Source organism: Colletotrichum fioriniae, assembly GCF_027942845.1.
Source record: "Colletotrichum fioriniae strain IMI 355084 chromosome Unknown scaffold_11, whole genome shotgun sequence".
NCBI lineage: Eukaryota > Fungi > Ascomycota > Sordariomycetes > Glomerellales > Glomerellaceae > Colletotrichum > Colletotrichum fioriniae.
The window spans coordinates 1,408,784-1,423,341 of NW_027076847.1; the positions used below are offsets into that span (position 1 = coordinate 1,408,784).

General features: G+C 52.3%; 5 protein-coding genes across 5 annotated transcripts; 3 read left to right on the forward strand and 2 right to left on the reverse strand.

The window, feature by feature from the left end:
* Positions 1–2,908: 2,908 nt before the first annotated feature.
* N0V96_009009 (uncharacterized protein) lies at positions 2,909–4,651 on the forward strand (the record flags this gene model as incomplete). The annotated part of the gene is made up of 2 exons (XM_053188947.1): positions 2,909–3,297; positions 3,388–4,651. The coding sequence occupies 2 exons, from the start codon at positions 2,909–2,911 to the stop codon at positions 4,649–4,651; spliced, it is 1,653 nt and encodes a 550-aa protein (XP_053053713.1).
* A 692-nt stretch (positions 4,652–5,343) lies between these two features.
* On the forward strand, positions 5,344–6,487 carry N0V96_009010 (uncharacterized protein; the record flags this gene model as incomplete). The annotated part of the gene is made up of 2 exons (XM_065758515.1): positions 5,344–6,159; positions 6,353–6,487. The coding sequence occupies 2 exons, from the start codon at positions 5,344–5,346 to the stop codon at positions 6,485–6,487; spliced, it is 951 nt and encodes a 316-aa protein (XP_065612908.1).
* Positions 6,488–6,893: 406 nt separating this feature from the next.
* N0V96_009011 (uncharacterized protein) lies at positions 6,894–8,801 on the forward strand (the record flags this gene model as incomplete). Its single annotated transcript, XM_053188949.2, has 1 exon — positions 6,894–8,801. One exon carries the CDS (start codon positions 6,894–6,896, stop codon positions 8,799–8,801), a length of 1,908 nt encoding a protein of 635 aa, XP_053053715.2.
* Positions 8,802–8,944: 143 nt separating this feature from the next.
* Positions 8,945–10,817, reverse strand: ZRT1 (high-affinity Zn(2+) transporter zrt1; the record flags this gene model as incomplete). Its single annotated transcript, XM_065758516.1, has 5 exons — positions 8,945–9,480; positions 9,539–10,251; positions 10,302–10,442; positions 10,496–10,594; positions 10,663–10,817. The coding sequence occupies 5 exons, from the start codon at positions 10,815–10,817 to the stop codon at positions 8,945–8,947; spliced, it is 1,644 nt and encodes a 547-aa protein (XP_065612909.1).
* A 2,434-nt stretch (positions 10,818–13,251) lies between these two features.
* Positions 13,252–13,900, reverse strand: N0V96_009013 (uncharacterized protein; the record flags this gene model as incomplete). The annotated part of the gene is made up of 3 exons (XM_053188951.2): positions 13,252–13,465; positions 13,525–13,719; positions 13,782–13,900. 3 exons carry the CDS (start codon positions 13,898–13,900, stop codon positions 13,252–13,254), a joined length of 528 nt encoding a protein of 175 aa, XP_053053717.2.
* Between the last annotated feature and the right edge of the window lie 658 nt (positions 13,901–14,558).

The following is a 14,558-nucleotide window of genomic DNA, read 5'->3' on the forward strand; positions in this document are numbered from 1 at the left end:
AAGTAAAGCGACTGATCGAGACACAACGACAAAAGGACTCTATAGTAGCAATACACAATTATATCCAGCGATGACCTGAAAGTCGTACTCGATGGCCAACGGGGCTGCATCTTGCATCTGCCTTTGTCACCCCATCGTCGTCAAGCTCTCGCCATCACGAAAAGGTTAAAGTCCTCGTCAATTTGAGGCCTACACTAGGTACTGGCTAAACACATTAGGGTGATCCGCGAGGGTTTGCCAGAACGTCAGTTCAGAATCCCAAGCCTCCGATCCCAATATTTCCGCCCATGAATTGTGGTCCCTGGCCTGCCGAGGACTACTATTTGATAAACTGACGTCCAAACCACTCTTGTTCCTCCCATCGTCATTGAAGACCGAATCTAGAAAGCATCCAATAGTCTTAGCGGTTTTAGCCAACAAGGCATAGTTTGGATCCTGAAGTTTTACAATCCTTCCTCTCTCAATTTCTGCGACCAGTACGGTGAGATCTCGTAGTAGCTTTGCACGTGTCACAACCAAGACCGGGGCTTCCAGCTGGCTTGCCATTGCGAGGAGTACCATGCCAGCTGCGGGTAGCCCGTAGTGAGCAACCTTGACAATTATTCAGCATGACGAGTAATGGCACAATAGCTAAATGACTTACTTTCCAGCTGAGGTTGGTGCCCGAGTTCGCCAGTTCATCTCGCGTGAGGACTACATCAACCACCAAGCTAAGCATTTTCTGAGCTATTTCAACAACAGCACCGTCGGGCTCTGACTGGTGAGCTAAAGACAAACGCCGCAACAGGAGCTTTACATGTAGATGGTTGAGGCATATGCTGAACAAAAAGTCACGTTCGAAAGGGGTGGCGTGATTTGGTGGCCGTTGCTCAATACGAAGTCTATCAGGAAGCGCACGCCACTGCTCGTCGGCTGATTCCTCAAGTTGACTTCGACCTTTAGCTCCCATGGACGAATGTCTCGTTACCTAGTCTGATCAAACTTACAGAATCTTGGCTCCGTGATCCCCGCGACCGTGGTCAAACAGAAGCTCCATGATTTCTTCCTTGATCGACGCACACAATGCTGACCAGCGTGTCTCTGACCTGTAATCCATGGCTGAATCCGGCAGCCAGTCAACTAAGCTAGGCTGATTATCGGATGGCAAAGGTTCCGCGGGTGGAGGGGTATCCGGTAAATGGAAATGACAGAACCGTTTACTCATGCGTAATGGTCTGCCGAGAAACAGGGAGACATTCTTGTCCGCGGAATAAACCCGGGCGAACGCCATCTTGCGCATTTGCACGAGGAAATATGGCGTGTCCAGCTTGTTGTCCATTTTCTCATGATATCCCAACGCGAAGGTAGACGAGATAACGTCACCCAAGCTCCGCCACAAGTTATAACCTATTTGACTCGTGAGCAGACAAGTCCCCAAGGCCAGGAGGCACCACTTACTCTGATCACCGTCAACGTAAGAGTGAACTATGCAACGTTCATACTGTAAGAATAGTTGTAGGTCATTGAGACAATCTAAAGACAAGCAAACTTCCAGTACGCGTCCAATTTGACGCATCAGCATGACACAGAAGTCATGTTTCTGTACTGACGAGGTGAACAGAGAGGGAAAGAAGGGTACGTCCATCGAGGCCCTCAAAACAGCACAAAGAAATATGCCGATCGTTTCCCATCGAGTATGTATGTGAGTAAACTGAGCAACGTAGTCGGAGAACTCGGTACTAATATCATATTTGAGCGGACATGCTGTGTTCTCTCCCAGCTTCTGGGCAAGGACGTTGTGCCAGGTCTCCCCTTGGAAGGTAGATAGCGAAGAGCAATCTGCACTCTCACAGCATAACTCCACAAATGGACCGGCGAGAGCCAGGTTCGCGCCTCTTGCCCGCCAAAACGAGACAAGGCTCTTCATGTCGCGCAAATTGTATCCGTGCAGAATTCGCTTTAAACACTCAGCGCCCTGTTTTGCTTGCTGGGATTCAAACGCCATGAGCCTCAGCCGCCGGCCAGGGTTTGTTAGCGAGTTGAGCCCAGGCCCTACGATTTCCTCATTATCATCATGTTGTTTGCGAATTTGATCGAAAATGGCAACATGACTTGACTGTCCAAGGTAACTTAGTTTGGGGTACGGATGTCCGTGAGCTGTCGGACTGAAAGACAGAGAAGGCTCTCGTGCACTATGGTCCCCGAGTAAGTTACGTGTAAGCTTGTTTCATCTGTATAGGCTTAAATTATGATTGTGTAGATAGATGTGGTTCATACGGAGAGACTGTTTCGACAGCAGGTAAGTAGGCGCCTGGTGGCTGTTTTCTTTTGAAAGGGAATGCTCTGTAAACGCATAAACCGGCTCTGTCCTGCTGTCTGCATCGGAGACAAGTGGGTCGTTCGTGACCGCATGCAAGCTTTGACTTCCTGCAGGGCTCACAAGCGGCCTGTCTCAAACTCATCGCTGGGTGAGTCTCTGATTAGGATTCAACCGCTGGACACAATGAGCGTTGCTTAGCAGCGAAAAGTCGTATGTGGTCAGGTCGGTGTAGCGGAGAAACTTTGATCGAAAGACGATAAGGAGAGAAAAATAGGCCCCGGAGTGGCGTGCTAGGACCGGAGAGAAATCTCAGGATCGGAGAAAGATCATATCGGATCGGACACCGGAGTGACCGGGGTACCAAAACCTCGGCGTGTCGGGGGAGTCTGGGCCGGGCCTGACCGAGCGAACGATGCAATGCACAACTCAGAACGAATACTGATATTCGTAGCTATTAATGAGTATGATGTGATTTCGATTGGGGACGAATCATGTATTTATTTGAACTGAACGGAGATGCTATGTTGGTGTTTCGCTGCTCAGTATTGCCAAACTCACTTTCTGTTCCCAAGATTGCCCGCGACGACCGCAACACAACTCAGAGTCGCCATGTCTGCTTCAACCACCGTCGCCATGTACCTGTTTACTCGACTGAGGCAACTCGGTGTCGGTGCCATCCACGGCGTGCCCGTCGACTACAACTTGGATCTACTGGACTACGTGAAGCCATCAGGACTCACCTGGGTTGGCAACGCGAATGAGCTTAACGCGGCTTATGCGGCAGACGGATATGCGAGAATCAAAGGCATTGGCGCTGTTATTACGACATTTGGTGTTGGCGAGCTTTCTGCGGTAAACGCCATCGCCGGTGCCTATGCAGAACTTTCCCCTGTTGTTCACATCGTTGGAACCCCGTCAAGAGCATCTCAAGATGCACGGGTGCTCATCCATCACACCTTTGCTGATGGCGAGTATGGTAGGTTCGCAAAGATGCAGGAGTACGTCACTGTGGCACAAACATCACTATGAGACATTCGGACAGCACCTCAGCAGATTGATGCTGTGTTACAACAGTGTATTCTGCACAGTCGCCCTGTTTACATCCAGATCCCCACGGATCTTGTGGCTGTTCGCGTACTTGCCATTGAGCTGCAAACGCCTCTGAGTAGCGCAGCTGTCGAACTAAACAGCAATCCCGAAAGGGACGCAGTATTGGAGAAAATCCTCGAGAGATTCTACGAGGCTGAGAGACCAGTCATCATTGCCGACGGCGAATGTAGGCCATTGGGAATCGTCAATAACGTCCAGGCCCTCATTGATATAACTGGCTGGCCAACTTGGACGACAAATTTTGGCAAAGGGCTCTTCAATGAAACGAGATCAAACTTCCACGGTATCTACAAAGGAGACTTTTCTGAGCAACCTGTCAAGGAAGCTATCCAGGGCGCAGATCTAGTCCTCTTCTTTGGGCCACATTTAAGTTCGAGCAATACGTATGGCTTTAGCACTTTTTCGAATCTCGAGTCATGCATCTTCATCAAGGGAACCAAGGTGGAACTTGGCTCTGGCGTCTTTCGCGATGTCTCAGCGTTGTTTGTCACATCCGAGCTGGTCCGCAACATCGACGTTAACAGGATCGCCAAGTATGATCCGTATCCTCTTCTCCACCGAGATTCCCACTTGCCATTGGATGCACTGGCGGGCGACTCTGGCTCAATCTACCAGGACAGGCTGTGGCGCTCTCTGGCCAATATCCTTCGCCCCGGAGACATTGTACTGGGAGAGACTGGCACTGCAGGCTATGGTGTACGGGACATGCACTTGCCGCCACATACGAGACTTTTCGCTCCTGCTACGTGGCTCTCCATTGGGTTTATGCTGCCAGCTGCTCAAGGTGCAGCGCTTGCTCAGCGGGAAATGGTGAATGATTCGAGGTATCATGGTCTGAAACAAGGCCAAGCTCGTACGATACTCTTCATCGGCGATGGGAGCTTCCAGATGACGGCTCAGGAGCTGGCAACTATCATACGCCACAATCTTGATGTTGTGATCTTCTTGATCAACAACGATGGGTACACCATTGAGAGATGTATTCATGGCCGCAAACAAGAGTACAACGACATATCTACCTGGCGGTATCTCCAGGCCCCTCACTTCTTTGGTGCTAGTGAAGACACCTATACGGCTGCATGTCGGACTTGGGCGGAATTGCATGAGGTTCTAGGCAACAAAGAGCTGAATTTCGGCAGAGGACTCAGAATGGTTGAGGTTTTCATGGGACGTGAGGATGCACCAAAGGGGCCACTTCTACGGTACTTAGAAACACAGAGGGAAAAGGAGACATTGGCATGAGGTAGAAGGCAAAAGCGGAGGGAATATAGGAAGCGATAAAATTCTAAATATTGTCAGAATGACCTGGAGTGAAAACGGCTGTCACATTCATCATGGAGGTATTATGGTGTCTGGTTGGTGGGACGACGTCAGTCCATCCATCTCCGATCTTTCTCCAGATTTCCTCTTGATATTATCTTATAGCCTGTCATGAGCTATCACTCCACATGAGCATATACCGACGCCATTTCGCGCCCGATGGAGTTCTACCTTCCAACGTCACAGGCCTAATTTACAAAAGCGAAACCGAGCAGAGCTATACCTGGAAATCATAAGTATGGCGGAGATCAGGCGGATTTTCTTTGCAGGCGGGTGTATTTCCAATCTAGTTCTCGTGACTAGTGGCTCATAGAATCACAGCCAAGTCTCGAATCTCCGATCTCCGCATCTCAGGTAGCCACCCATCAATTACCTGGAGGATGTTAATTGCAAGTTCTCTGTCAGCCACGGAGTTTGATGTAGTGAATCCTCAAATGCTTATCAAATACTTTGAGCTTCTCAAACTTTGAATATCCCTGTTTGGAAGATGGTGCCGCGAGAAGGCATGATAGTCAAGATCGTGAGAAATTCATATAAGAGCTTGCGCGTCCGAGGGGATTGATCAGTAGTATTTAATTACCATGTATCAACACTCCATTGAGGAAAGCTCAATCATGTCTTCCCTCCCAATTACACAGAGGGCAGCAATGCTTGAGCAGCACGGCAAGCCTCTCGTCATTATTGAAGACAGACCCATCCCAGAAGCCATTCCTGGCAGTATTGTCGTCAAAGTCCTCGCCACACCATTATCACGCTACGCAAGAACCGCATTTGATGGTACAATTCCTGCTCCCACTCTCGACCCGCCCTTTGTCCCATGCCCAAGAACTCTCGGTTATGTGCACAAAATTGGCAGTGGCACAACATCCTTCAAGGAGGGGGACTTGGTGCATGTCGAGCCTGTAATCATGGCTCGCGATGATCCAAACGTATTCATCATGCAGGGCCACATCAAGGGGCCGCCTGGCGACAAGACAGACAGATTGGCCGAAGGAGAGTTTCGCGACGGTGCTCTTCAACAGTATCAACGTGTTCCGCTCGAGAACATCTATCGTATAGACGAGACACTCGTCCGAAAGCTAGGCGTCGACCTGATCAACCTCGTCTCTATTAGCACGTTTTCTCCAGCCGCCGGTGCCCTATTTGAGTCAGCGAAGCTCAGGTTCGGCGACACAATCATCATTGGACCATCGGGCGGAACGTTTGGTGGAAGCGCTGTTGAGCTGGCCCTAGCGGTCGGGGCAAACGTCGTTGCCCTGGGACGAAACGCGGAATTGTTGCAAACCATGGAGCAGAGCTTAAAGTCTTCTCGGCTTAGTGCCGTTCTCATGACGGGCGACGTCGAAACTGATGCCGCTGCCATTCTCGCGGCCACACCTGGTGGTGGAGGGGCGGACTTTTACAATGATTGGTCCCCTGGAGGTGTCGCCGTCGCTCCCCTTTCTACCATCGGCTATTCGCGCGCTCAAACCCGGCGGGCGAATCGTAGTCAGCGGTGGAGCTTACGGCTGCTTGGAGGTTCCGTACATATCGATGGTGTTCAAAAGGCTGTCGGTCGAAGGGTCCTTCATGTGCAATCGCGACTCTATGATAAGGCTGATCCACATGATCGAATCAGGACAGCTCGACATTAGCACTGGAAGTGGTACTCAGGTTCGAAAGTTTGGGCTCGACGAGATTGAAAAGGCCATCACAATCACTGAGGAAACAACTCGGTGGAGGAGTCACATTGTTGTCACCCCTAACCAAGCAGACTAACAGCTTGATGGTTTTTAGAAAAAGCTACCCAGCATTGAATGGAACAAAACAATCGTTTATTCATCCAAATGGCTACCATGTCCTAAGAAGGGTTATAGTAGCAATTCTTATACAAAGAGAAGGCCAAGAGAGAAACATTTCCTCACTGATTTGCTTTAGTACTTGTATTATTGTGCATCAGCCACTTCGCCATGCGCACCTTTCAGCCACCAGGTAATTATAGCGCTACATGTCCCAAGTTCTAGCATCCAAGGATGCACTGCAACGCTGCTGCCTGATTGGGCAATCTTACATCTCCAAGTCCTCACTTTTGTCCTTCAACCTCATTCCAATGTTCCTGTCGCCTATTCATCCTCAATACTCCCCAATCGAAGAGATTTCAGATGAGATAATGCCACTTACTGCAATGGCGAAACCAAACGAAATAGACGAACCGTTCTCAAAGCTGGTCCTGGACCCCTCATCACCACCTCTCCCACTCCTCACCAAACCCAAAAAGTCAACCCTCCGCAACCTCTTCACCCTCAAATCCCCTCCACCTCTCCAAACAACTCCCCTCCCCTACAACCCCCTCAGGCAAAACGAAATCCGCCTCGTAAACCTCCACGCAGGACCTCCCTCAACCCCAATAACCCTCACAACCGAACCAATTCCCCTCTCGTCAGCAGAATACACAGCCCTCTCCTACGTCTGGGGCGACCCGTCCGACACCCTCCCCCTCCACGTCGATAACCACCTCTTCCACGCTACGGAAAACCTCCACTCCGCCCTCCAGCACATTCGTCTCTTCCTGAAGCCGTCGCAGCTAGTCCCGCTATGGATCGACGCAATCTCGATAAATCAGGCAGATACCGCAGAGCGGAGCCAGCAAGTCTCGCAGATGCGGCAGATTTATACTTCAGCGGATTTAGTCTTGACCTGGCTCGGCCCAGATCTCGCCCCGGGGCTGACGTACCTCCGCGAATTGGGCGACCACGCCCTCGCCGTCTCTCAGAATCGTATAGAACCGCCGAAACTTCTTCCCAGCCACGTTAAAGACCGGTATACCACCATCCGGGAGACTGTAAAAGTCTTTCAGTGTACTTACTGGAACCGAGTCTGGACGGTACAGGAGTACACCGCTCCCACCGACCTCGGGGTCTTCCTCTCCGGCACGGCGTGGGTAGATCGCACTGCCTTCCTACCCGCCACCATCCTCTATACGCAAGCACTGCACTGGCTTAGAGATGGCTTGCGGAGGCGGGGCGCGGATGCCTCGTTTGTGGACGCGACGCTCGCGAGGGTGAAGAAGGTTGTTCATGATCTCAAGATGAGCTATGCGCGGATGGCGGCTTCCAACGAAAGGGATGGATCGTCCGATGGGGTGAAAATCTCTTCTGAAGCAGGGCTGACCCGGCGGGTCGGATCAAGGCACGAGGAAATTCCAACGGTCCGCAGATTTAATCTCATCAGCCTGCTGTTACGGTTCCGCGATCTTCAGGCGACAGACCCACGAGACCGCATCTATGCACCCTTGAACCTCCTTGATAACGATATTGGGAAAGATCGCCATATTCTCGTGGATTACTCCCTCACTGTCCAACAACTCTACATATCCGTCGCCAAGTGCCTCCTAGAAGATGAAGATTACTGGCCTCTAAGCATCCTCGAAATCTGCCGCTTGGGGTCATCCGATCTACCGTCGTGGGTTCCAGACTGGCAAGTCCTTTCAAGAAAAGTACTTTCGAGGGACGTCACCACAGGAGAGCAGATTCTCTGCGCGAGCAAGGGATACCCCGTTGACACAAAGCTGTGGAGGGTGTTGGGCGACAATCAGTTGCAGATAACAGCTGTGCAGGTTGATGTTGTCGTGGAAGCATGGGAGGCATTCGATGCGCTAAGTGTGCCTCGAACAAAGTCCTATCCGACGTACACTCTCCAGAATCCCTTTGAGAAGTACGTGATCGGAGGGCAAACAGTGCTGGAGGCCTTCCACGGACTAGCAGGCATCGTACCCAGATCCGAAGATGGTGAAGAGGTGGAAATTTACCGCCAAGAGGATTGGCATCGCAACCCAGGCATGATGAGCCGCTTCAATCGCCGCCGTTTGATCCGGACTGAAAACGGCCTTGCTGGCCTTGCTCCGGCTGAAGCTGTGCAAGGCGACAAGATCTGGCTTGTCCCCGGTGCGAACATGTTTTACATCTTCAGACCTCTAGCAGACGACGGAAGTCATGCGCTCATCGGTGAGCTTTACCTTCAAGGTCTCATGCATGGAGAGGCACAGGAGTTCCTAGGCGATGCTGGAACGCAAACTGTCATTACACTCATTTAGGGTATAACATCTATCATGAAAAGGACCGACCAAATATCTACAAACTTTTTCCATTCCCGCAACAGACGTGCAGCAGTAACAGGAATGTTCACCACGACTTATCATTAACCACTCTTCTCCTTCCATCGTCCTCAATCAACGACTCAAGCCCACTTGCCGAGCACACTCATAATGATCATGCCGGCGATGAGACCGAAGAAAGCAAGGGTTGTAACGATCGGGCCAGTGCTCAGGAGCTCTGCGCCAGGCAGCATCCAGTCCTCTGCCCACATCTCCACAACACCAACCCAGACGAGGATGCCGGCGGAGAGCGCGTCAAGAGTACCGATGGCGATGATGGTGTCGCCATCGTTGCCATTGAACTGAGAGAGAACGCCAATTCCAATGGCCATTCCGATGGGCGTGACGAGCGCAAAGGGAGAAGCGAGGATGAGCTTCTTGACGAGGGAGAAACTGGGCTTCTTCAGGGAGTTCAGGCTGCCCTCGGCAGAGGGGGTTTGCTCGACTTCGGCAGGCGCACTCGGGGCAGGACGCTCTGCCATTTCAGCCGGGGTCGGTTGACCGAGCTGGGCGATGCGAGTGCCTAGTGCGATACCCTCAAACATCTGATGGAATAGAATGACAACAAAGAGGGTCAGGAAGAAGGTGTCACCAGCTACAACAAGGGTGATGCCAATCACTGTTTGTTTCTTTGTTAGTGCGCTACAGTGAGGGGGTGCTCGGAAAGGGCAACGTACAGATAGAGTGAAAGATGATGCCGCACTCAAGGACCAAGACAGTGACTGTCTCGGGAGAGAAACGGGTCATTGCACCAGGATTGGCGGCCATCTTTGCCAAGACCATGCGCTTTCCGATGTACTCAACCAGGAAAGACAGGAAGATACCAGCCATGACAATGGCAGAGGTGGTTCCCTCGTAGCCAAGACTGCCCAGGCACTCATTGCCAAACATGAGCTGGGCGTGGGTGTACAGATGGATGAAGGCGGTGGAGATGATGATACCTGTGCCGAACTGCTTGAGAATAAGGAAGATGGTGTGCGTCTTAGTGGGCATCCACTTGATCATGAAGATGGGGAAGTAGACTCCGAAAGCGCTAGTGACCAGGATCACAAAGAGGAGACCAACACGCAGAGGAATGTTATAGTCGCGCGTGACCTTTTCGCAGCTTCTCGTGCCGCTGCTACTCTCGCTCTCGCCTGCGCCGACGCAATGCTCGACACCGGCGTGGAAGTGGCAGTTTTCGCCCTGAGGTTCTTCTCCGCTAGTGTGGTCGTGGTCGGAAGACTCAGCACCCTCGGCAACAATCGCGACATCGTCTCCGTTAGGGGCGAGACAATAAGTATCAGTGCCATGAGCATGACAATCAGTGAAGGTCGTCGGTATCGCTGAGGCGGCAGTGTTGGTAGGCGTCGTCATGACCTGGTATTCCGTAGTACCCCACATGCAGAAGCTGAGAAGTTCGTTAGCAAAGATTACTACCAAATAGAGGGAAGCACTTACACCGTGACTCCGTGAAGGTGGCAGTCAGAGACTGCCGTTGGCGCGCCTGTTGCAGCGATAGCAGCAGTCGTCGAAGCAGCGGTGGCAGCCGGCGCATTGGCGGCCACGACTTCCACCTCGCCATCCGGATAGAAGCAGTACCTAGTTTCAAGAGTGTTAGACTCAGTGACCAATATGATATTGAGTGAGCTTACAGGTCAGTAGCATGCTTGTGGCATCCAGTGTACGAACTGGGCAGGGAGCCAGTAGGGGTAGCCACAACTGTGAACTCTGTCGTTCCAGCTTTGCAGATCCTGAAGTGAACGATGTATGAGTAGCTGTTTGATGGCTCGAAAGTGAAGAATCAGCTGAGGGGTCTTACTGAGTAGACGAGGCAACGGAACACTGAGAGATGGCCGTGGGATCAGACCCAGCAGCCGTGGTGGTGGTGCTAGCAGCCGTCTGCCGTGCGACAAGAGAGGCTGATGTAGGACTCAAAAGAGCCGCAACGGCGGCAGCAGGAGTGAACCTGACCATGACGTCTGATTCTAGACGTTGAAGAAGCTGCCAGTGATGAGGTGCAAGCGAGCCTGGGCCTTGTCTGTGCTGAGATGGGCCGTGGACAGGGCTGAATTTCTCCGGACGAAATCCAAGACAGGATGGTGTTGCAGAAAGCGTCAAGCTGCGGCTTATCGACAGGGTGGCTCTCGTCTGGTTGTTTTATGGAAGAGAATTTGTTGTCGAGGTGGCGAGTCTGAAGCACGACCTGTCAGGCGAGGTGATGAGAGTGAGCACCTTGAGAGAAGGTGAGAAAGTCAATTCGCCGAGCCGGTATGTCTGGCCGGTGTAGTCCCTTCGGGTGATGGGATGGCGAATTAGGGCGCGGACGAGGAAAGAGGAAGTCTCTGCAGCGGGAGAACTTCTCGAGAGGGACAAGATGCCAGGGAGGCTGGAGAAAGAGAGGCAAATACCAGGCGTAGGGTGTTGCAAGTTGCGAGGTAAGCATGCGCAGGTTCGATTGAGGAGGGAAAAGAGTACACCAGATGGCAGATGCGTTGCGGCGGAGGGGATCCCTGCTAGTTGGCCATGTGGGATATGCGCGGATATGCCATCCATTGTTCTGGTTCTTCGGGTTCCCCCTCCTAGGCGGATTGCTCTCTTCTCCCCTAACGCAACAAAGTAATAGCTCCCGAGCATTCATTGCCAGGTTCTTTTGCATGTCTCCACGACCCAGGCTTGTCTTTCATTGTCTTGGCCTTCGGCCGCGGCGGCTGATCCTGTCCTCGTCGAATGACTTTGAGGGTGGTTCCCCGTGGGCATGGCATCGTAGCTGGATGCAGCTTGCTGCGCGCCAATGACGACCAAGGCAATTTGTTCAGCCCACATTCGTAGCATACCTTATGCCACAGTCAGATCGATATGGCGTCCGCTGGGATGAGAGCCACCGTCGCAGCCCGAGGGAAACACGGAAACGTGAGCATCACAGGCCCCTGTCGTCCAAAGTAAGTGGACCGATGGAGTTTGTCTACACAGTAGCGAAAAAGCGGGAAACCAAAAAGAGACGAAAAAAAAAAGCATAAGACGACGCGGTCTGTTTGCCAAGGCTGAGAGACCCATCGCCAAGGCTGAGCACCCGGATGGCCAGCCATGGGGCAGGAAAGGGAAGGAAGGGTAAGGCAGCAGCTGGCGAGATGGGAAGCAACGCTGATGGAGAAGCCAAGACAGGAAGTCACGATGTCCAGTGGGTGTTTCCTGCTGTTGTCTCTGAGGACCTGCTCTGATTGGGCACAGATCAGCCGGGGGTTCAACGTCGGGTCCACATGCCTCTTTTCGCCCGGTACGTACCTACCGCCCACATGTCCCCCCCCACATGCACGTCAAAATAAGAACCTTGATGGCCTCTCGCAACGTCCCTCCTGTGCTTCTCACTTCTCCCTCTCACTCACTCACTCACTCACAGTCTCATCACACTCACGCACAAACTCACACCTAACTGTGGTTCAGCTTCCCCTCCGACCTTGATGGTTATAAGTGGCGACGCCTGCATGCCAAGGCTCCTATAAAGTAGACCGGTCGACCAACCTCCATCACAATGAGGCCTTTTCGTGGTTTTCTGCTCTAGCTAAGGGTCCTCGGAGCTTCTCGAATTCAGCTCCTCATACCGCCCGTCAAAGTCCCACGCCAAGCTTGCCTTACTGTAGGGCCCATAGGATCGTACTTTGGAGGATTCACTGTCGGCTGGCACTTTTGCGCCCTCGTCCAGCCGATCTCACGTGTTGGGCGTATGAAAACCTCTGTATGACACATGGTGTTCCCTCCGGTGAGGGTCTATTGATGCCGGATGAGACAATTATGGCCAGCAATACTCGAGCAATGAGGCTAGGCCCGAAGCAAGGTCGCAATCCTGGCTGGGTGGTAAAGGCGATAACTCCAGGCCGTTTCGTGATGGAGCCAGCCACACCATGCTCAGTGAAGTCACTATCACTCCTGGAACGCACCTATGCATAGAACAACGGCTGAAGATCCTCAACAGTGACGTGACGAGCAGCATGCCCAGTACATGCATGATTGCAGATTTTAACTTCCCGCTGTCTGATGTCAAACCAGCCTGTCGGATCTGTCTCTACGCCCGTGCCTGAGCTTTTATGATGAAACGGGCGCAATGCCAGAGACCGAAATCCATTTTAGGGCAGGGGCAGGTGTCTAGTGGCTGATGATCATGGTCACGAAGTACGAAAGACATCCATTTTGTGAACGTGTGTTTTGATCTATGCTACAATTAAAGCCCATCTCCATTTGAAGTGGAACGGAAGAAAAATTGCCCTCAGGCGGCCCAGCTTCTCGGCGTGTCCTACGCCGCCGTGCTGTCAAGCTGACAGTTGTATGTTCATGAATTCCAATTCGTGTATCCGTAAAATCCCTCGAGTCTTTGATGCGAGGCACATAACCCATTTGCTCATAAATGAACCCCTTACAAAGCCATGACCGCAACAGCGATGGCAGCAGCACCAAAACCAGCGCGAGCAGCTCCGGCAGGAACGGCAGTAGAGCTGGGAGAAGCGCTGCCAGCCGCGGTGGTACCGGCGGCGCCAGTAGTGGCCGCAGCAGTGGTGGTGACGGCAGCGGATCCCGTGCCCGTGGCAGATCCCGTGCCGGAGGCGGCGGTGGCAGCAGCATCGCAGTGCCTATTTCATGGGTCAGATCGTTTTCAAGCCGCAAGGAGCCAAGTATATTTTAAGCTTACCAGTGATCGCCGTGGGGCTCACAGCCGACAGACTCAGTGGGAGAAGGAGCAAGACTGCCGGTGCCGGAAGAGTGATCATCATCGTGGTCGTGGTCGTGGTCCTCAGTGGCGGTCGTGGTCGCGGCAGCAACGCTTGTGAGGAGGGTGGTTCCGCTGACTGCTGCGGCAGTGGTGGCGCGCGCGCCCTCGCAATGCCTGAAGGTGAATGTGAGAATGGCTTATTGTTTTTTAAAACGGAAGTAGAAATTCAAATTTACCAGTGGTCACCGTGAGGCTCGCAGCCAACGCTCTCCGTAGGTGAGGGAGCCAGGCTCTCGCTCTGGGCAAAAGCAAAGGCGGCAAAGCCGAGCATGGAGAGAATCTGAGAGGACTTCATGTCGATAGTTTTGGGTGGCTGTCTAGCGACCTTTGGTATAGATTCGGGCGAAAGAGGACGAAAGTTTGTCAATTACAAACGAGTGTACGCAGGCACAGGCGTGAAGATGGTGAAAGTATGAAAAGGCTGTAACGATGTGAAATTTATAAACACAGTAGTTATTGTATTCAGGTGAATAAGCTCCATATATCAATTGCCAAGACGAATCGCCCCAGACGCGGAGGAAAACATCAAGGTAGGTAACTCCTAGCGAACCTTGGCGCCGAAGAAACTCAACCACGAAAATTGATTGATCCTTCCAAGGCGTTGGTTGGTTATGTTGCTGTTTGCGACTCAACTCAGCCAGGCCAGCTCGCCAAGAAACTACGCAAGTCAGGTTATCCGCGAGGGCTATCACAACGTGCTCATCTCTCTCTTTCAACTTGGCATATGCCCAACATGCCCAGTTCTGTTTACCGTCAATCGGCCTTTCAAGGATCACCTCGCCATCCTCGGTACCACAAGTTTCATTCAAAGGATTGGTTGGGACATGTTTTGTGCTCGTAATGCCGCACCCATGTCAGTTCCGCGTTTGCCCAGGCGCGAAGAGGCGGGCCGGGCCATCAAGGTCCTCAGACTCGAATCCCTCGACTTGGGACATCATTTTCATCACCCCATC